The sequence below is a fragment of the Bufo bufo genome, chromosome 5, assembly GCF_905171765.1.
Source record: "Bufo bufo chromosome 5, aBufBuf1.1, whole genome shotgun sequence".
Classification (NCBI taxonomy): Eukaryota; Metazoa; Chordata; class Amphibia; order Anura; family Bufonidae; genus Bufo; species Bufo bufo.
In genome coordinates this window covers 560,864,541-560,886,103 of record NC_053393.1, presented here as the reverse complement: position 1 = coordinate 560,886,103, position 21,563 = coordinate 560,864,541, and the positions used below count along the sequence as shown (strand labels likewise).

The window sequence follows — 21,563 nt, the reverse complement described above, 5'->3', positions numbered from 1 at the left end:
GCAGTGTCCTCCTTGCTGACTGGTTCCAGTGCCTTTTGCAGTGTCCTCCTTGCTGACTGGTTCCAGGGCCTTTGCAGTGTCCTCCTTGCTGACTGGTTCCAGGGCCTTTGCAGCGTCCTCCTTGCTGACTGGTTCCAGGGCCTTTGCAGTGTCCTCCTTGCTGACTGGTTCCAGGGCCTTTCCAGTGTCCTCCTTGCTGACTGGTTCCAGGGCCTTTCCAGTGTCCTCCTTGCTGACTGGTTCCAGGGCCTTTGCAGCGTCCTCCTTGCTGACTGGTTCCAGGGCCTTTGCAGTGTCCTCCTTGCTGACTGGTTCCAGGGCCTTTGCAGTGTCCTCCTTGCTGACTGGTTCCAGGGCCTTTGCAGTGTCCTCCTTGCTGACTGGTTCCAGGGCCTTTGCAGTGTCCTCCTTGCTGACTGGTTCCAGGGCCTTTGCAGTGTCCTCCTTGCTGACTGGTTCCAGGGCCTTTGCAGCGTCCTCCTTGCTGACTGGTTCCAGGGCCTTTGCAGCGTCCTCCTTGCTGACTGGTTCCAGGGCCTTTGCAGTGTCCTCCTTGCTGACTGGTTCCAGGGCCTTTGCAGCGTCCTCCTTGCTGACTGGTTCCAGGGCCTTTCCAGTGTCCTCCTTGCTGACTGGTTCCAGGGCCTTTGCAGTGTCCTCCTTGCTGACTGGTTCCAGGGCCTTTGCAGTGTCCTCCTTGCTGACTGGTTCCTTGCTGACGCGCTCCGTGAAGATATTTCAGCAAGGATTTCTCATTGTGCGCAGCGATTCTGAACAGGCGGCGCTGTGGGGTCCGGACCATTGTCAGGACGGCACTATGTAACTGGTGGACTCGCAGCTCTCCTCTGCTGATAGTCTGTTACAATGTATCAGTCCGGAGTCCATTATAACAACCCTGTGTGAGGCATGAGATCAGCTTCGCTCAGGAATGTTCCCACCTGCTGACAGCAAGCAGAGCTCCTGAAGTCCCGTGTGCCGTGCAGGCTGATTCGGGCCCCTGTTTGCAGAGGACACATATCTGGGATGTCTCGCTGGGTCCTGACTTGTTCCTCTTCTGCTCCTGTCGCCGGGTGCTGACAGATCTCCTGACAGGAGGAGTAGTCCATTATGCGCAGCGCCGTGTGTGGATGATGGAATAATCTCCGTAAAACCGTCCCCAAACATCTGACTGCGCCCCTCCCCCACACAGGACCCGCCACATACAGCAAAAATCTAAAAAATCCCCAGTGCTGGTCCGGACCCCTGCGGCAGTCCATAGAGGCTCCATGGGCATGACCATTCTGTGGCCCTCTTCTCCAGGGGCCCATCATCTGCTTCCTCCACCCACTTGGTCCCTAGATAATTGATCTAGTCCGGGTCACCCCACTTCACAGCTGCGGGTTCGGTACAGTTGTATCCAGTGAGATCCCTACATCAGCAGCACACACCTCTCTGCTGTGCTGACGGACCAAAGGGGATTGTCTGGATACAGTGTAACAGACCCTCAGAAGCGTTAGTTTAGGACAGTCTGCCTGTTTTATATCTAGTGGTTTCCGTTCACTTCGGGCGGTGCGGATGATCCCGGGAGCTTACAGTCTAGCTGTTTGCGCAGGTGTTGGGGGGGGTCCACCCACATACGGTCCTTTCTCGTGGGTGCTGGGCGCACGTGTCCGGCTGGGTGTGGTGACATCTGGCTTGGGTTTCTCTGAGAATTATTTCGTCATCGACCCGGAGACCGCAAGCACACTTAACCTCTTCACTGACTGATGCCGCAGGGGATTGTGGGGGATTACAGCAGTCGATTACATGTCCATGCGCCGCCCCTGCGCATCCGCACCCCCCGATACACACCCACACACATCACAACAACTCCCATCCTCTTCTCACCACTTTCCGACCTCTCCTCCATCTAATAATGATTATGCAATAAGATTCTGATCACTGGGTCAACCTCCCAGGGACCCCAAAACCGAAGGAACCGCAGGGGCGGACCTATGTAGGTGCAGCCTCCACAGCTTATAGGGGGGTGGTCTAGGATGAGCTTTTGGAGGGGCCCCGACCATTCATTCTGTTGTGGGGCAGGCAGAAGCCAAGAGCAGAGGAATGCAGCATGTCTGCAGCAGGCCCATCAGCGTGCCCACCGCCATCAGGACCAAACCAATGCCCACCCTATGTGCCCCCCTGATCACCTGACTGGAGGGACCTGCTGTAGCAGGGATAGGGGAGTCGCCGGCCATCTGATGTGTATGGGGGTCCCCAACTCTCAGGGAGGGAAGGGTTGGACATGTTGGATTTCATCTGCCTGATCTTGATTGTTCTTGGGTAGAACTTTGTGAAGTTGACTGCGGCCATGTTGTGAGTGGCGGCACTAGGACATGACGGTATGTCCTTCAGCCTCTCGTCTTCCCCACCATCTCAGGGCAGATAAGATGTTTCGCAGACAGTCCCTGGATAAAAGCGCGCATCCGCTCTCCGAACCGCCATCTTGTCGGCCCTGATTGAGGACGGAGATGGATTCCTGGAGAATCTTCTGCTGTCCACCTGATACCCCGCTAACAGCTGATAAGACGGAAGAGTCCGATGAAGGAGGCGGCCATGGTGGGATCCCGGCCAGGACCCCAGCAGAATGTCAGGATTCTCCCCATAGCGACGTCTCCTCAGATTATTGTCAGACATGTTTTCTAGTGTGTGATTTGTCAGCGCTGATAGTGTCACCGACGGCGCGTCCAAGATGGTTGACCCCGTGCCAACTCCCAGAAATGTCCTATTGTTAGCGAGCCAGACGGCCCCGGCCTCACGAGACTGAGGAGGAAACGTACACCAGCTGACGAGCGGGGGTCAACCAGGCGAACGCTGCGCACTCACCGCAAACCTGCTGCGTTATTACAGCAAGATTATACCGTAATAAGAAAAATCCTGAGATAATGACCTTCATCGCATTGACCACAGGGGGCAGTATTATAGTAGTTATATTCTTGTATATAGGGGGCAGTATTATAGTAGTTATATTCTTGTATATAGGGGGCAGTATTATAGTAGTTATATTCTTGTATATAGGGGGCAGTATTATAGTAGTTATATTCTTGTACATAGGAGCAGTATTATAGTAGTTATATTCTTGTACATAGGAGCAGTATTATAGTAGTTATATTCTTGTATATAGTAGCAGTATTATAGTAGTTATATTCTTGTACATAGGAGCAGTATTATAGTAGTTATATTCTTGTACATAGGAGCAGTATTATAGTAGTTATATTCTTGTATATAGTAGCAGTATTATAGTAGTTATATTCTTGTACATAGGAGCAGTATTATAGTAGTTATATTCTTGTACAGAGGAGCAGTATTATAGTAGTTATATTCTTGTACATAGGAGCAGTATTATAGTAGTTATATTCTTGTATATAGTAGCAGTATTATAGTAGTTATATTCTTGTACATAGGAGCAGTATTATAGTAGTTATATTCTTGTACATAGGAGCAGTATTATAGTAGTTATATTCTTGTACATAGGAGCAGTATTATAGTAGTTATATTCTTGTACATAGGAGCAGTATTATAGTAGTTATATTCTTGTACATAGGAGCAGTATTATAGTAGTTATATTCTTGTACATAGGAGGCAGTATTATAGTAGTTATATTCTTGTACATAGGAGCAGTATTATAGTAGTTATATTCTTGTACATAGGAGCAGTATTATAGTAGTTATATTCTTGTACATAGGAGCAGTATTATAGTAGTTATATTCTTGTACATAGGAGCAGTATTATAGTAGTTATATTCTTGTACATAGGAGCAGTATTATAGTAGTTATATTCTTGTACATAGGAGGCAGTATTATAGTAGTTATATTCTTGTACATAGGAGGCAGTATTATAGTAGTTATATTCTTGTACATAGGAGCAGTATTATAGTAGTTATATTCTTGTACATAGGAGGCAGTATTATAGTAGTTATATTCTTGTACATAGGAGGCAGTATTATAGTAGTTATATTGTCTGTTTCCAAATAAATGTTCATTTTGTTTCCTGTTTTTTTATTTTTTGCTGTTGTGGACATTTGTTACATTTCACCTTTTAATTATATAATTTTTTTGTTTTGTTTCCAGGCTGACAGGGAACGAGCCATTGACAATTCTTCCTCTGACCTCAGAAACGGAGGGAGCAGCAGAGAAAGCTCATTACAAAATCTGTGACCGACTGAAGCTCGAAAAGAAGCAGCGGAGAATGTGCCGCCGAGACCCAGGGGTAGCGGAGACCCTCATGGAGGCCATTAGTATGAGTGCCCAGGAATGCGAGTATCAATTCCACTTTGAACGTTGGAACTGTACTCTAGAAGGACGATATCGAACCAGTTTACTGAAACAAGGTGCGGTAGACGTCTCAGAAGGTTTCATGGTGTACGATACATTGTTATTACATTGTTGCTATATGTCATTGTGGAGGGATATGAATACACCCTACTGAAGGGGGCGCTGCACGTACCTGAGGCTTATGACCACCAGGCGTTTTGATGGTAGTTCATAGCAGGATATGCTTGTATGGACTTTTATTGGATGCTGTTATCTGGTCACTGTATGTTGTATTATTGAACACTGTGTGGCGGTATTTTTTGCTTGGCATTGTCTTGCAGTGTTGGTACAGTGATGGAGGCATTATATAGAATTTTTATTTCGGCTGTTGTATGGCTGTTACTTCGCTGACATGACACTTTTTTTTGTCACTGTAATTAAAAATACCATAAAGGACTCTCCGACTGTTATCAGTAAGTGCGGAGTGCCCCCAGCGCTGATCTCCTAGATGGAGTGCCCCCAGCGCTGATCTCCTAGATGGAGTGCCCCCAGCGCTGATCTCCTAGATGGAGTGCCATCGGCAAGGCTGTCCTGAGGAGAGCTCATCAATAGCGACACCAGGGACCTTGTGTCCTTCCTCCTTTCCTTCCTTGTTGTGTTCCTTCCTCCTTTCCTTCCTTGTTGTGTTCCTTCCTTCTGTCTTTCTTGCCTCCCTTGCTTGTTTTCTCTTTGCCTTCCTTCCCATCTTCTTGCCTCCTTATTCCCTCTGGTGTCCCTTCCTTCCTTCCTTCCTTCCTTCCTTCCTTCCTTCCTTCCTTTCATGTTTTTGATTCCTTCTTTTCTTCCCTCTTTTTGTCTTTTTCTTCCTCCTTGCTCCCTTTCTTCCCTTTTTCCTTCTCTCTTTCTTGCCTTTCTCTCTTTCTTGCCTTTCTCTCTTTCTTGCCTTTCTCTCTTCCTTCCTTCCTTCCTTCCTTCCTTCCTTCCTTTTTTCATTTCTCTTTCCTTTTCGTTCCTTTTTAAAAAAAATTTTTTTCTTTCTTTTCTCTTTCTCTCTCGCTCTCGTTTTCTCTCTCGCTCTCGTTTTCTCTCTCGCTCTCGTTTTCTCTCTCGCTCTCGTTTTCTCTCTCGCTCTCGCTTTCTCTCTCTCGCTCTCGCTTTCTCTCTCTCGCTCTCGCTTTCTCTCTCTCGCTCTCGTTTTCTCTCTCTCGCTCTCGTTTTCTCTCTCTCTCTCTCTCTCTCTCTCTCTCGCTCGCTCTTGTTTTCTCTCTCTCGCTCGCTCTTGTTTTCTCTCTCTCGCTCGCTCTTGTTTTCTCTCTCTCGCTCGCTCTTGTTTTCTCGCTCTCGCTCGCTCTTGTTTTCTCGCGCTCTCTCTCTCTCTCTCTCTCTCTCTCTCTCTCTCTCTCTCTCTCTCTCTCTCGTTTTCTCTCTCTCTCTCTCTCTCTCTCGTTTTCTCTCTCTCTCTCGTTTTCTCTCTCTCTCTCGTTTTCTCTCTCTCTCTCGTTTTCTCTCTCTCTCTCGTTTTCTCTCTCTCTCTCGTTTTCTCTCTCTCTCTCGTTTTCTCTCTCTCTCTCGTTTTCTCTCTCTCTCTCGTTTTCTCTCTCTCTCTCGTTTTCTCTCTCTCTCTCGTTTTCTCTCTCTCTCTCGTTTTCTCTCTCTCTCTCGTTTTCTCTCTCTCTCTCGTTTTCTCTCTCGCTCTCTCTCGCTCTCGTTTTCTCTCTCCTCTATGGGTATAATGTTGCAGTGCTGGACCCAGAGCTTCCCCGGCTGAGCTCCCTAACACCCTACCAGGAAACCAGCTAACAGTGACTGCAGCTCTGGATGTGACTGGAGTGTAAGGCACAATGCAGGGGCCGTTTGGCGTCTCTTTCAGGTCGGCACTTATGCTGCCTTTGCTGTGAATGAGGCTTGTTGACCCCTGACGCCCTTGTTATGTCAGCGGGTAATTACCCTGGGTCGGTGCAGACTCTGACTGCTCCGGGTGGTCGCTCCTGAGAACCTGCGCTCACACAATAACCACAAGTTACAGCAGCACCAGGATGACACACGGACCCTGGTTGTAGTGGCCACATAGCCCTGGTGGAGCACTCCCATCATCCTGTGACTCGGGTAAATCCCCTCCCTGGTGGGTCACTAAGGACCTGACCTTCAGCTCCGGAGCCCCAGACACCTACCTGCTCCTGCAAACTACACCGCCTCTATTCACTTCACGCCGCCGCCGCCGCGGTATTGACTCGCACCTCGGTGCATATCTGGGATGGATATTTTCTGATGTTCAGAGTCCAAAATGCGTCAAATGCATTATTTTAATATTTTATAATTGTGTTTATTTAAAAATGTATAATATTTTATTTTGTATAATAACTTTTGTTGCTCTTTTATTATTTGTGTATTTTTTATTTTATTGACTGTTTTATATTTATTTACGATTATTTTGGTTTATTATTTCTGATTTTTACGACGACCTCTCAGCAGTTTGCGCAGAGCGCCCGGATACTCCGCCTCGTGTGCGATCGCTCCTGATCCCGCTGTGTCTTGTACATTCATCACACACTGGTCCGAAGCCCCGAGTCTCGCCCATCCGTAAAGTGTCGCCCTCACTGCGCCCGTCAGCCCGCTCTATGCAGCGACACAAGTGAAAGACCTTCCCGGGCACCGGCCGGGACTTTAACTCCTTGTGTACTGACTACGCCCCCGGTCAAGGTTCTCCTGTCGGCGACTTCTCGCTTTTAGCTGGAACACAAAGGGTTATTGTGGCCAGTGATGTGAGAAGGGCTGAAACCAGAGCCCGGTGGGTGGAGGACCCAGGAGACACCGGAGGGAGAATGCCCGTATTCACCTAGGCTTTATGAGCTTGTTAACTAATATCGTGTGCGCCCATGTGGCCGCTGCTCGCCGCCCCCGCGTCATCTGCCCTCCGCCTCCGGGGGGATTAAACATGGCGACCGCATTCAAGGAAGGGGGATCTGGTCTCATATCGGGAAAAGTTCTGCCACCTACTTATACACTGTGTCAATTCTGCACCATTTTCAGGAGCTCTGCTTGCTGCCAGAGAAGAGTTCTTCTTTAAATCCTGGCTTGCACAGCAGAGGGTTTGTTAAAACGGTGTCCAGTCTAGACGATCCTCGTGTGAGCTGATCAGGTCGTCAGCGCAAACCCCTCTCCTGTCCTGATGGTCTGTTACAATGTGTCAGCGCAGGTAAAGTGTACAAGTCTGGAGAGGATTGTCTAGACTGGATACAAATGGAACAAACCCTCAGCTGTGTGAAGTATTAGATTGGGACTCGGCTTCTGGATGTAACCAGCTTGTTTCTGTTCACCAGCAGTAATAGAGATCTTGAAGAATAATCTCTTCTTACATAGGACTGCCACCTTTTTAACCATGTCTTTCCTGTTGCAGGTTTCAAGGAGACGGCCTTCCTTTATGCCATCTCCTCGGCAGGACTCACCCACGCCATGGCGAAGGCGTGCAGTGCCGGCCGGATGGAGCGCTGCACGTGTGACGAGGCCCCGGACCTGGAGAACCGCGAGGCCTGGCAGTGGGGCGGCTGCGGCGACAACCTGAAATACAGCAATAAATTTGTCAAGGAATTTCTGGGCAAAAAATCCGACCGAGATCTGCGAGCGCGAATGGACCTGCATAACACTAATGTCGGGATCAAGGTGAGCGAGACCCGCGTGGACCCTGCGGGGGACAGCCGAGATCACATAGAGGCTGCAAGGGCCACTGAGAGGGGCCCCAACTGCCACATACAGAACCGGGCACATACAGTAGCTGTCCTTATAGTAGCGGCCGGAATGTGCTGTCCGCATCCGTATTTGCGGATCCGCACTTCCGGATACGTAGTTCCGTTCCGCAAAAAAAATAGAACATGTCCTATTCTTGTCCGCAATTGTGGAGAAGAAAAGGCATATTCTATGGGAGTCCCGGCGATGTGCGCAACGCAAAATGCGGAATGCACATTACCGGTGTCTGTGCTTTGCGGATCCGCAAAACCTATATGGATGTGTGAATGAACCCAAAGACCACAACAAACAGCAACAGTACCTACTAAATTCCCCTGTATCCAAATGTATACCTACTACAATACTGTAATACTACCCCTATGTACAATAATATAACTACTATAATACTGCTCCTATGTACAGGAATATAACTACTATAATACTGCCTCCTATGTACAATAATATAACTACTATAATACTGCTCCTATGTACAGGAATATAACTACTATAATACTGCTCCTATGTACAGGAATATAACTACTATAATACTGCTCCTATGTACAAGAATATAACTACTATAATACTGCTCCTATGTACAATAATATAACTACTATAATACTGCTCCTATGTACAGGAATATAACTACTATAATACTGCTCCTATGTACAGGAATATAACTACTATAATACTGCTCCTATGTACAAGAATATAACTACTATAATACTGCCTCCTATGTACAAGAATATAACTACTATAATACTGCTCCTATGTACAAGAATATAACTACTATAATACTGCTCCTATGTACAGGAATATAACTACTATAATACTGCCTCCTATGTACAAGAATATAACTACTATAATACTGCTCCTATGTACAAGAATATAACTACTATAATACTGCTCCTATGTACAAGAATATAACTACTATAATACTGCCTCCTATGTACAAGAATACTATAATACTGCTCCTATGTACAAGAATATAACTACTATAATACTGCCTCCTATGTACAAGAATATAACTCCTATAATACTACTCCTATGTACAAGAATATAACTACTATAATACTGCCTCCTATGTACAAGAATATAACTACTATAATACTGCTCCTATGTACAAGAATATAACTACTATAATACTGCTCCTATGTACCAGAATATACCTACTATAATACTGCTCCTATGTACAAGAATATAACTACTATAATACTGCTCCTATGTACAAGAATATAACTACTATAATACTGCTCATATGTACAAGAATATAACTACTATAATACTGCCCCTATGTACAAGAATATAACTACTATAATACTGCCTCCTATGTACAAGAATATAACTACTATAATACTGCCTCCTATATACAAGAATATAACTACTATAATACTGCCTCCTATGTACAAGAATATAACTACTATAATACTGCTCCTATGTACAAGAATATAACTACTATAATACTGCTCCTATGTACCAGAATATAACTACTATAATACTGCTCCTATGTACAAGAATATAACTACTATAATACTGCCTCCTATGTACAAGAATACTATAATACTGCTCCTATGTACAAGAATATAACTACTATAATACTGCCTCCTATGTACAAGAATATAACTCCTATAATACTACTCCTATGTACAAGAATATAACTACTATAATACTGCCTCCTATGTACAAGAATATAACTACTATAATACTGCTCCTATGTACAAGAATATAACTACTATAATACTGCTCCTATGTACAAGAATATAACTACTATAATACTGCCCCTATGTACAAGAATATAACTACTATAATACTGCCTCCTATGTACAAGAATATAACTACTATAATACTGCCTCCTATATACAAGAATATAACTACTATAATACTGCCTCCTATGTACAAGAATATAACTACTATAATACTGCTCCTATGTACAAGAATATAACTACTATAATACTGCTCCTATGTACAAGAATATAACCACTATAATACTGCTCCTATGTACAAGAATATAACTACTATAATACTGCTCCTATGTATAATAATATAACTACTATAATACTGCTCCTATGTACAAGAATATAACTACTATAATACTGCTCCTATGTACAAGGATATAACTACTATAATACTGCTCCTATGTACAAGAATATAACTACTATAATACTGCCTCCTATGTACAAGAATATAACTACTATAATACTGCTCCTATGTACAAGAATATAACTACTATAATACTGCTCCTATGTACAAGAATATAACTACTATAATACTGCTCCTATGTACAAGGATATAACTACTATAATACTGCTCCTATGTACAAGGATATAACTACTATAATACTGCTCCTATGTACAAGGATATAACTACTATAATACTGCTCCTATGTACAAGGATATAACTACTATAATACTGCTCCTATGTACAAGGATATAACTACTATAATACTGCTCCTATGTACAAGGATATAACTACTATAATACTGCTCCTATGTACAAGAATATAACTACTATACAGGGAGTGCAGAATTATTAGGCAAGTTGTATTTTTGAGGATTAATTTTATTATTGAACAACAACCATGTTCTCAATGAACCCAAAAAACTCATTAATATCAAAGCTGAATATTTTTGGAAGTAGTTTTTAGTTTGTTTTTAGTTTTAGCTATTTTAGGGGGATATCTGTGTGTGCAGGTGACTATTACTGTGCATAATTATTAGGCAACTTAACAAAAAACAAATATATACCCATTTCAATTATTTATTTTTACCAGTGAAACCAATATAACATCTCAACATTTACAAATATACATTTCTGACATTCAAAAACAAAACAAAAACAAATCAGTGACCAATATAGCCACCTTTCTTTGCAAGGACACTCAAAAGCTTGCCATCCATGGATTCTGTCAGTGTTTTGATCTGTTCACCATCAACATTGCGTGCAGCAGCAACCACAGCCTCCCAGACACTGTTCAGAGAGGTGTACTGTTTTCCCTCCTTGTAAATCTCACATTTGATGATGGACCACAGGTTCTCAATGGGGTTCAGATCAGGTGAACAAGGAGGCCATGTCATTAGATTTTCTTCTTTTATACCCTTTCTTGCCAGCCACGCTGTGGAGTACTTGGACGCGTGTGATGGAGCATTGTCCTGCATGAAAATCATGTTTTTCTTGAAGGATGCAGACTTCTTCCTGTACCACTGCTTGAAGAAGGTGTCTTCCAGAAACTGGCAGTAGGACTGGGAGTTGAGCTTGACTCCATCCTCAACCCGAAAAGGCACCACAAGCTCATCTTTGATGATACCAGCCCAAACCAGTACTCCACCTCCACCTTGCTGGCGTCTGAGTCGGACTGGAGCTCTCTGCCCTTTACCAATCCAGCCACGGGCCCATCCATCTGGCCCATCAAGACTCACTCTCATTTCATCAGTCCATAAAACCTTAGAAAAATCAGTCTTGAGATATTTCTTGGCCGAGTCTTGACGTTTCAGCTTGTGTGTCTTGTTCAGTGGTGGTCGTCTTTCAGCCTTTCTTACCTTGGCCATGTCTCTGAGTATTGCACACCTTGTGCTTTTGGGCACTCCAGTGATGTTGCAGCTCTGAAATATGGCCAAACTGGTGGCAAGTGGCATCTTGGCAGCTGCACGCTTGACTTTTCTCAGTTCATGGGCAGTTATTTTGCGCCTTGGTTTTTCCACGCGCTTCTTGCGACCCTGTTGACTATTTTGAATGAAACGCTTGATTGTTCGATGATCACGCTTCAGAAGCTTTGCAATTTTAAGAGTGCTGCATCCCTCTGCAAGATATCTCACTATTTTTGACTTTTCTGAGCCTGTCAAGTCCTTCTTTTGACCCATTTTGCCAAAGGAAAGGAAGTTGCCTAATAATTATGCACACCTGATATAGGGTGTTGATGTCATTAGACCACACCCCTTCTCATTACAGAGATGCACATCACCTAATATGCTTAATTGGTAGTAGGCTTTCAAACCTATACAGCTTGGAGTAAGACAACATGCATAAAGAGAATGATGTGATCAAAATACTAATTTGCCTAATAATTCTGCACGCAGTGTAACTACTATAATACTGCTCCTATGTACAAGAATATAACTACTATAATACTGCTCCTATGTACAAGAATATAACTACTATAATACTGCTCCTATGTACAAGAATATAACTACTATAATACTGCTCCTATGTACAAGAATATAACTACTATAATACTGCCTCCTATGTACAAGAATATAACTACTATAATACTGCTCCTATGTACAAGAATATAACTACTATAATACTGCTCCTATGTACAAGAATATAACTACTATAATACTGCTCCTATGTACAAGAATATAACTACTATAATACTGCTCCTATGTACAAGACTATAACTACTATAATACTGCTCCTATGTACAAGAATATAACTACTATAATACTGCTCCTATGTACAAGAATATAACTACTATAATACTGCCTCCTATGTACAAGAATATAACTACTATAATACTGCTCCTATGTACAAGAATATAACTACTATAATACTGCCTCCTATGTACAAGAATATAACTACTATAATACTGCCTCCTATGTACAAGAATATAAATACTATAATACTGCCTCCTATGTACAAGAATATAAATACTATAATACTGCCTCCTATGTACAAGAATATAACTACTATAATACTGCCTCCTATGTACAAGAATATAACTACTATAATACTGCTCCTATGTACAAGAATATATCTACTATAATACTGCTCCTATGTACAAGGATATAACTACTATAATACTGCCCCAATGTGAATACTACGACTATTGTGTATATGATGCTCATGATTGGTGATGTCATGATCTATACATAGTAATGGTGACCTGTCATTGTATAAGATGTTGTGATGTCACCTCCTGGTCACTACATGGATAGATGAAGGTTTTCTCTGTATGTGGATGATGACCCTGGTCCTGGAGAAGATCTCCTGGACCCCACCGGTGGTGTCGCAGTGCAGGTGATGACGGGCCCCCCTTTTCCCGCCGCTCTCTCCTGGAGGACGGGGTCTTTTAATTAAACTTGTCCTTGTTTCTCAGTCTCATTAATGTCACCATTCAGCAGAGTTTCTGAGATTCTTAATCCCCCGAGGTCCGACCTTCTCTGAGGTGTGTGTGACCAAGCATGTCCCCCCGAGGTGAGGGGCTCTTCAGGGGGATGCGGTTACCCGGGGCGGCCGGGCACTCGCCCATCTGTGTAAAGTATCCCCGCTCGGTCTCCATGCTCTCAGGAATGTCACATTTGTTCCCACTTTTTTTGCTTACAGACAAATTACAGGTGTCGAGAGGAGAAACCTGACCCATCTGAACATAGCCCAGGACTGTGTCCAAGTCCTCATATGAGGAGGAATGCAGGGCTCTCCCGAGGTGCCCCGCACCCTGTGTAATGAATATTCAAACACGTCAGCCATACATGTGTGTAGGCCTCAGGGCCAGAGAGGATGCCGCTGTAATATTGTTTTCTATAGGCAGCACCACACATGTCCACAGGTTGGATTTGGTATTGCAGTGCAGCTCCATTGACTCATAACTTCACACTTGAGCTCGTCTTGAGAGAGTGCAGCTGGCGGGGAGGTGGGGTCCCTGTCTGGGAGGTGGGGTCCCTGTCTGGGAGGTGGGGTCCCTGTCTGGGAGGTGGGGTCCCTGTCTGGAGTTACTTGAGCACTATGTGGCGGTATGTATGAAGGTGGTAGCACTGTATAGCACTGCTGTACGGTGCTGTGATTAGCACTATGTTGGCTATGTTTTCAGACTGTAGAACAGTACATCATGCATGAAGGGGGCATCAACAAAAGTTTCTCCACAGGGCGCTGCCCAACATAACGCTGCCAGTGTGGCAACAGTTTGTGCGCGCTCCGAGTGTCAGCGCTCCTCTCCTGCAGCGTGTCCCCCATCTACCACCTGCAGACACTGAACCAGCAGTATGCGGCAGTGAGTTGTATCATCTTGGGTCATGGGAGCTCACATGAAAGATGAGTGAGAATGCTGCTTGGGAAGTGACTGGAGTATAGGAATACCTCGTGCCCCTGTGCTGCAGGGAGTGTTTGGTAATATATACCGAGCGTCTGCCTGTAGAGCCGTACACTACAGAGCGCCTGCCTGTAGAGCCGTACGTTACCGAGCGCCTGCCTGTAGAGCCGTACGTTACCGAGCGCCTGCCTGTAGAGCCGTACGTTACCGAGCGCCTGCCTGTAGAGCCGTACACTACCGAGCGCCTGCCTGTAGAGCCGTACACTACCGAGCGCCTGCCTGTAGAGCCGTACACTACCGAGCGCCTGCCTGTAGAGCCGTACGTTACCGAGCGCCTGGCTGTAGAGCCGTACGTTACCGAGCGCCTGGCTGTAGAGCCGTACGTTACCGAGCGCCTGCCTGTAGAGCCGTACGTTACCGAGCGCCTGCCTGTAGAGCCGTACGTTACCGAGCGCCTGCCTGTTGAGCCGTACGTTACCGAGCGCCTGCCTGTAGAGCCGCACGTTACCGAGCGCCTGCCTGTAGAGCCGTACGTTACCGAGCGCCTGCCTGTAGAGCCGTACGTTACCGAGCGCCTGCCTGTAGAGCCGTACGTTACCGAGCGCCTGCCTGTAGAGCCGTACGTTACCGAGCGCCTGCCTGTAGAGCCGTACGTTACCGAGCGCACATTGTGCGACAATCAGTGCCTACATAATACTGCCATATAATGCCTACATATTATTGAATACTGTGCTAATGTAATACTGCCATACAGTATGAAGGCCCAGAATCCAGGCGCTGTCCCCCACTGCCCACAGCTCCAACTCCTTATCAATGGCCCAAAAACGAGCTACACGCTGAAGATAAATCTCTGCACTATAACCCTCATCAGGCAGCCCAGCTGATGTCACGGGACACTTTCATACAATGGCATGAGCCGTCATTGGGTATCCTGTTCAGGAGCACAATCCCTTGTGTGGACGCCCAAAAGAGGGTAAAATATAATAATCTCTCCACTTTAAGGGGGGTTCCACCTAGATGAATCGACAAGACGCCTGAGCTCACGCCAGCCCTGCAGCAAACGTACAGCGCCTCAGCATGGCCGCGGATCCTGCACGAGCCGTGACGTCAGGAGGTTCATTAAGGTGGAATTCCCTTTAAGAGCTCGGTTATTTTTATAAGGGAGGGTTTTTCCTTTTTGTTTTTTTTTCTGCCGTTTTATGTTGGCAAACAATGATAAATGGATCCATCTGGGGAGAGGGCGGCAGGTGAATTAAATCCAGAGATCTGGGACCTCGACAACTTTCCATGAAGTCAAACATTCCAGGAACCTGTTATTGGTTAACTCAGCCTCTCGATCTGCCAGGTCTCATTTACTTCATCTCAAGGATTAAGGTTACAGGACAGAAATGTGACTACCCAGTGCTGCCACTATGAGTACCGGAGGGGTTGTCAGCCAGCAGAATGCACCTCCCTTCATTTGTCTTCAGAATCTAACTGCTTTTTGTTATTTTAGGTCATAAAAGCTGGAGTGAAGACCACTTGCAAATGTCACGGAGTGTCTGGATCTTGCACAGTCCGCACCTGTTGGAGGCAGCTCTCGCCTTTTCACGAAATTGGAAAGCAATTGAAGCAAAAATATGAGACTTCGCTAAAAGTAGGAAGTACCACCAATGAAGCTACGGGGGAAGGGGACATTTCTCCAGCCAAAAAACCTGCTACCAGTCATACTGACCACATCCCAAGGACTACAGACCTAATTTACATTGATGACTCGCCAAACTTTTGCCTGATGAGCAAGTATTCTCCCGGAACGTTCGGGAGGAGATGTTACAAAGACAAAAACTGCGACAGCATTTGCTGTGGTCGTGGACATAATACCCAAAGCAAGGTGGTGACGAGACCCTGCCAGTGTCAGGTCCGCTGGTGCTGCTATGTGGAGTGCAAACAGTGTACTCAAAGAGAGGAAGTCTACACCTGCAAAGACTAGCCGGCTCTCCGAGGCCACAGAAATTTTGGACACTATCATGGAAACAAACAGGGTTTGACAGACGTTCTTGTCGGATGGAGAGCTCTATAGGACAAAAGCACTTTGTAGGGTTCAGAGAAACCCAACTCATTGTTGTCGTCTATGTTCTGGGTTTGCGAAGAGTCATGGATAATGACAGCGCCCTTTGGGTTGCTAGAGGACATTCCAATGCCATCTGTTCACATGGTCGTCATCCTAATCATCTCTGTTCTCTCCAACTTTTGTGAACATCTAGGCTGTCACATGCATGGTTGGTGACCCAGTCTGTTACCCCTGGATGCTCGACTGGAGACAACCTCATGAATTCAGATTGATGAGAAGGGAACAGTTCTATGATCCCCTTTAGCTCATCTTGTTTTTTTACTTTTGTTTTTGCCCCCTTACGAGGTAACGCACCACCAGTATCCTGCACTTCACCCCATTGTAGGACACTAGAACCAACGCTGCAAACCAGAACTGACCTTAGGAGAAGATCCGTTCTGTCGTAGATCAGTGAAGATCTACGTAGGTTGAGTCATAGTTTGTCTTTTAGACTACGGCTTCGAGAGAACTCCGATGCCTTTTTAGCACTATCACTGTCTTAAAAACCACTAGAAGAAATTTATTTTTCATTGTATAAAGATATGAATATATAGACGTATATTTTGCTTTTCCTTGATTAAAACTAACCCTATGAAGGTTACCTGAACCTTTGTCGTGACCGGAGTCAGGGTGATACCTACCCCCCCCCCCCCCCCACCATGTTACATTTTAATGTAACAGTGGTTTAATCCAAAAAGTGACTTAGTCTCCATCTTCTGATGACTTCATTCCACTTACTGTAATACTGGGAGCTATAAAACCCTCTTAGATACTGTAGATTGCTCTAAAACCACTATATTAAGGACTATGGCGCATTCATCAGATGTGCCAACTACACAAATCTTGGGAGTATCGTTTGCCAAACCACACAAGACAGGAACACTTCCCGTGCCTTTGCTAAGCTGTGAAGTAGACAGATATTTTATATTAACGAGACCAGCTTAATGAATGTTGCTTGGAAATCTTTTTTTGTGTGCATGACAAAGCTGCTTGGGTAGATCCTAGATATAGACCAAGCTGAGTACAGTCCTGTAGAGTGTAATTTAGGGGCTCAACTTCTCCATGTGGAGCACGTTAGTCTTCATTCTGCCAACAAAAGTTCTAATAGTGAATTACACAATTAAAAGCCAAAGAAAAGCATTCAGTCCATCAACATGATGAGGAGCGACCATAATTTTCTGTGCAACAGATGTTAGGTTAATTTAGGTATTATCTAGAGCACTTTGTTATTGAGATCTTAAATTGGTTCAATATGAGTGTATGGTAACATTTTCATTACCAACTTGGTGTGTAATGGCTCACTGTTGCTCAAGTAAGTTGGTCAAGGTTGCTTAGGTGACTTAAGATGCCCACACACTTTCGAGGAAAGTCATCCAAATTTGCAAATTTTGAGAAGACTCTCCAACTACTTAACATGTACAGGAGTTTCCTGACTCTCCCTCGACGGCAGACGTTAGTCATGCCCAATCTTTTGTTCCCACACCAATAAGCCTTGACCAGAGGGGCCTGGAGAGGACAGGAGTCCAACTTTCCTCACTTTTCAACATCCATAGTTGGTTGAGAGCTGTTGATAGAACAATTGTTGAGGTGACCGCTATCCAAGAGACATGGTTACCTTTAGTCAGTGTTATGCAGGCAAATTGGTCAAACTGGTTAGTATCGCTCAGTTGAGAGGGTCAATGATGCCCCCGTTAGCCTGGTTGGCCTGGTCGGTGTTGCCCCCGTTAGCCTGGTTAATTCCTGTTCAGAGTGGCCATGAATTTTCTTTCTCCACTCTACAGAATGGTGGAGTTTGTATCTAACTGGAGAGCAAATTGAACAAAAAACAGCAACAGAGAGTCATTACAACTAACTGTTCCAGAGAATGCTCCATACACTCAGACCAACGGGACTGTCAATCCTGACTATCAGTATAACCTTGACCCTTTGGATCTGTCATCATCAACCATCACGTTAGATTTTGAAGTACAGACAGCAGTTCCCTGTGAGCCCCCTATCCATAGTCTCTGCTGGAATCTATAAAATGTTCTTTTCTAATTATATAAACTCTTGAGATTCTCATAAACCCTAAATGTCGAACAATTCCCCACCAAGACTAATGACAACCACAGCTGCCCACGCAATGCGAGGAAAACTTTCCCCTGCAACACCCTCAAACCTGCACATCAAGTCTCTTTACCAAATAGAGTTTGCTTCTCCCAACCAAATACATGGACTTCACAGCATTGACCAAATTCATAGCTGTAAAAAAAAAAGCAAGAAAAAAAATTTAAAATACAAAAATAAGTGATATAAACATATAGCAATACTCTGCTCATTAAAGAATTGAACTGTATTCAGTGTGAATATACCTATATTATATTATATATAAGGACATTTATTTATTCTAAAGCATTTTGAAGGACCTTACTATGGTTTCATTGTGGTATTATGTCCAGCTATTAAGTCACAGACCTTTTTATAATCCTTTCCTTTTTAAATAGTGAGATTTTTGAGTAGACACAGATTTTGTGCCTTCAGTATGGAAGAAACGCGTCGAGGCGGCTGAATCAGATACACTAAGCTTGCACATAGTTTTAAAATATTTTTTTATCGACATATTTTCAATATTCCAAGAAAATGCAAAAAAAATAAAATAAATACCGCCTTTTAGTGCTGGAGAGGATGAATGAACTACTGAGCAGACAAAGCTCCTATGAGTGTAGTATTACACGCACTGAAGCCTAGATGCTTTCTGTATTTAAGTGTATTTATGACAATGTGGATATATGGCTTTTCCTGTTATATATTGTACATAGTTGGGTTTATTTTCCTGTGGTTTTACAATATTTAAAAAAAATGAAAAATAATGACAAATTGACAAGAATTTGCCACGTTACATGTATGACCAATGGTACTCTGTCTTAGGTGCTTGGAATTGGTTTCACAAAGTTGAGTGGATCTCGAGGGCAGACATTTAGAGTGTATGAAATAGCTAATGATTAATGACATCACTTATGAGACACACCCACTCAGTGATGTCACTTGCTCCTGAGACAAAGCCCCACCTTAGTAGTTTAATAAAGATGGCACATTTTAAAATTCAGTAAAAGGGATTGGATAATGGCAAAATGTAAGAATTGGGTTTGTATTTTTTTTAAGGTTTTCTACTTAAAAATGTTCTTTTCAATCTTTAAAATTTTTAATTAAAATATAATTTGACCCATTTTACCAACAAGCTGAAAAAATAGAACAAAAAATTTTTTGGACACTTTTGGAAGTAGCAGAGTTCAGATTAGTCAGACTGTATCTATTTTATGCTCTCTTTTTTATTTAATTTTTTAACTGTATAAAGCAAAGGAATTTTTTGGGGACAGAATCTTTTAAAATTCAAATTTAGATAGAAATTCCAATTTATCATTTCTTGGCTGATCAAGAATAAATTTGGGGCACCCCCATTGTTTTGCCATATGTATAAACGACTTGCCTCTTTCTACAGTTTGCCTGCTCTTTGAGAGCCCACACACTTTCCGGTTCACCCCGATTGAGTACCATTGCGTTTCCGCATACGGTAGACATCTCAGTTTAGGATAGGATTTCTCATCGCCTTCTGTATGAATGCCCCTCTGTTCGGATGCGCTTTGGCCTAGAAGATAAAAACTATGAAGTGACCCATTACCTTGGTGTTACACCCAGCCTGTTCAGCACCTCTAGGAGGGGCTTATTCTGTTAATCAACTAAACCAATTTTGTCTGTTTTTTGAATGTCTCTGTACAAACGTGTATAGGTATTATTTTTAAATTAATTTAATAAATCTCCAATGAACAATCACTTTTTTTTTGTCTTTAAAAATTTTTGAGACGTTCCACATTAAATTTTATATATTTTTCATTTACAAATAATAAAACTCAGCCAATATGTATTTTCATTCAAAAACATTTTGAGAAAATTTTGTACCAAAATAGTTTTGTACAAAAAGTTGCCTTAGATTTTTTTTATACTGAGCGTTATGAGTGTCGGCTGAGAAGTTGAAGGAAATTCTTTCCTGTACAATTTCATATGGTTCCCACTTAAAGTGCAATGGAAACCGTACTAATTATGCTAATCCCTCTACTTTTACGAGGGCTTAGACCATATTGTTTATCTAGATCTCGCTGTCTTCTTGGCCGTTTGACGTACCCCCTGTAAGACTAACAGCAAGTTAAGGTCAAAAATACAGTGTTACATAATTCCAAGCTTTTCCCAAATCCCCATTTCCTGCTTAAGTAAAATTACACATTTATGCAAAAAGTTATTGTGTCAGAAACAAAAATTCCCTGGAGTTCTTGTAAATTCTGAAATATTTTGATGCAAGCGAGTGATGGCCGCACCTGCACAGCTGCGCGGAGAGTTGGGTGTAAGAATCTGTAATATTGTAACACAGTTTTTTTTTGTTTGTTTTTTTCCCTATTTCTTTGGTTTCCCATAGACAATGAACAAAACAGGGAAATATAAAAATTCTGACATTTATGCTGATATTCAATCTTTTCCAAGACCTTTTTGGGACTTTTTGATGGACTCTGCATTTTACTTTTTTAGTAAATTATATTTGTGTTGACCAAACATGTGGAAAGTTCATCACCTCAAAAATGTTAGGAATATAGCTAAAAACAAAAGACAATTATTTTATTGCTTGCTGTTTTTTTTGGTTTAATTTTTCCTTGTTTTGTTCATAAAATTATGACTTATCTTCTGAAACATAAAGTGAAAACGTATAGGGTTTAAAATGTATAGAAAATTATGAGGGCCATATTGTGCAAAACATTCTTTTTAAGCTGCACTTAAACTTTTTGTACATTTAACTTGAAAGCAGAATGTTAATAAATATAAAACCAGGAATTCTTTAAGACTGTTAAAATAGATTTCAATGCTGGGGGGAAAATGCAAAAAAAAAAATCTCCAATATTTCCAAAAATATAATCAGTATCTAACTTTTTTTCCATCTCGCCAGCGTTTCAGTTCAACTGGTAAATTAACTGACTCTGAACTGCGGGTGATGTCCTTGTTACATCTGTAGATGATAATTTTAGTCTGTTACAAATTGATAACCCGTGTATCTTCTTATGGAAAGAACAGAATAGTATACAGTAGCAGCAGCTTTGGGTACTCACCGTTTATCTGCCATCTAGAAGCCAATGCACGGTTCTTCTACACAACCCAGGACCACAGCATGGTCATGGCACCTACTTACCTACCAAATGTTAGGAACCACAATGGGTACGGCATTCATGCCAATATCCAAGGATCTGTTTTGGATTCTGAAATTCGTTGTGTGCACTTGACAGAATGTTTTCCTTTTAGAATGGACCTGCAGACAGGACACAACAAGAGAATCAGATGACAGAATAGGGATTTGTTTTAGTAATTTTTTTTTTTTTTTATGTCTTTTGGGAGACTAACTTATTTCTCTCTACCTCATGTGTACAGCTTGTAGGGTTCGATCT

General features: G+C 43.2%; 1 protein-coding gene across 3 annotated transcripts in view; it reads left to right on the top strand.

Moving 5' to 3' along the window:
* The window catches only part of WNT9A (Wnt family member 9A), a 62,055-nt gene extending 41,052 nt beyond the window's left edge, over positions 1-21,003 (top strand). For all 3 annotated transcript variants that reach the window (XM_040431687.1, XM_040431686.1, XM_040431689.1), the window contains 3 exons: positions 4,089-4,348; positions 7,669-7,931; positions 15,508-21,003. In XM_040431687.1, coding sequence (XP_040287621.1) covers positions 4,089-4,348; positions 7,669-7,931; positions 15,508-15,981 — 997 coding nt within the window. In that variant the 3' untranslated portion in view covers positions 15,982-21,003. The remainder of the gene's footprint in view (positions 1-4,088; positions 4,349-7,668; positions 7,932-15,507) is intronic.
* Positions 21,004-21,563: the final 560 nt, after the last annotated feature.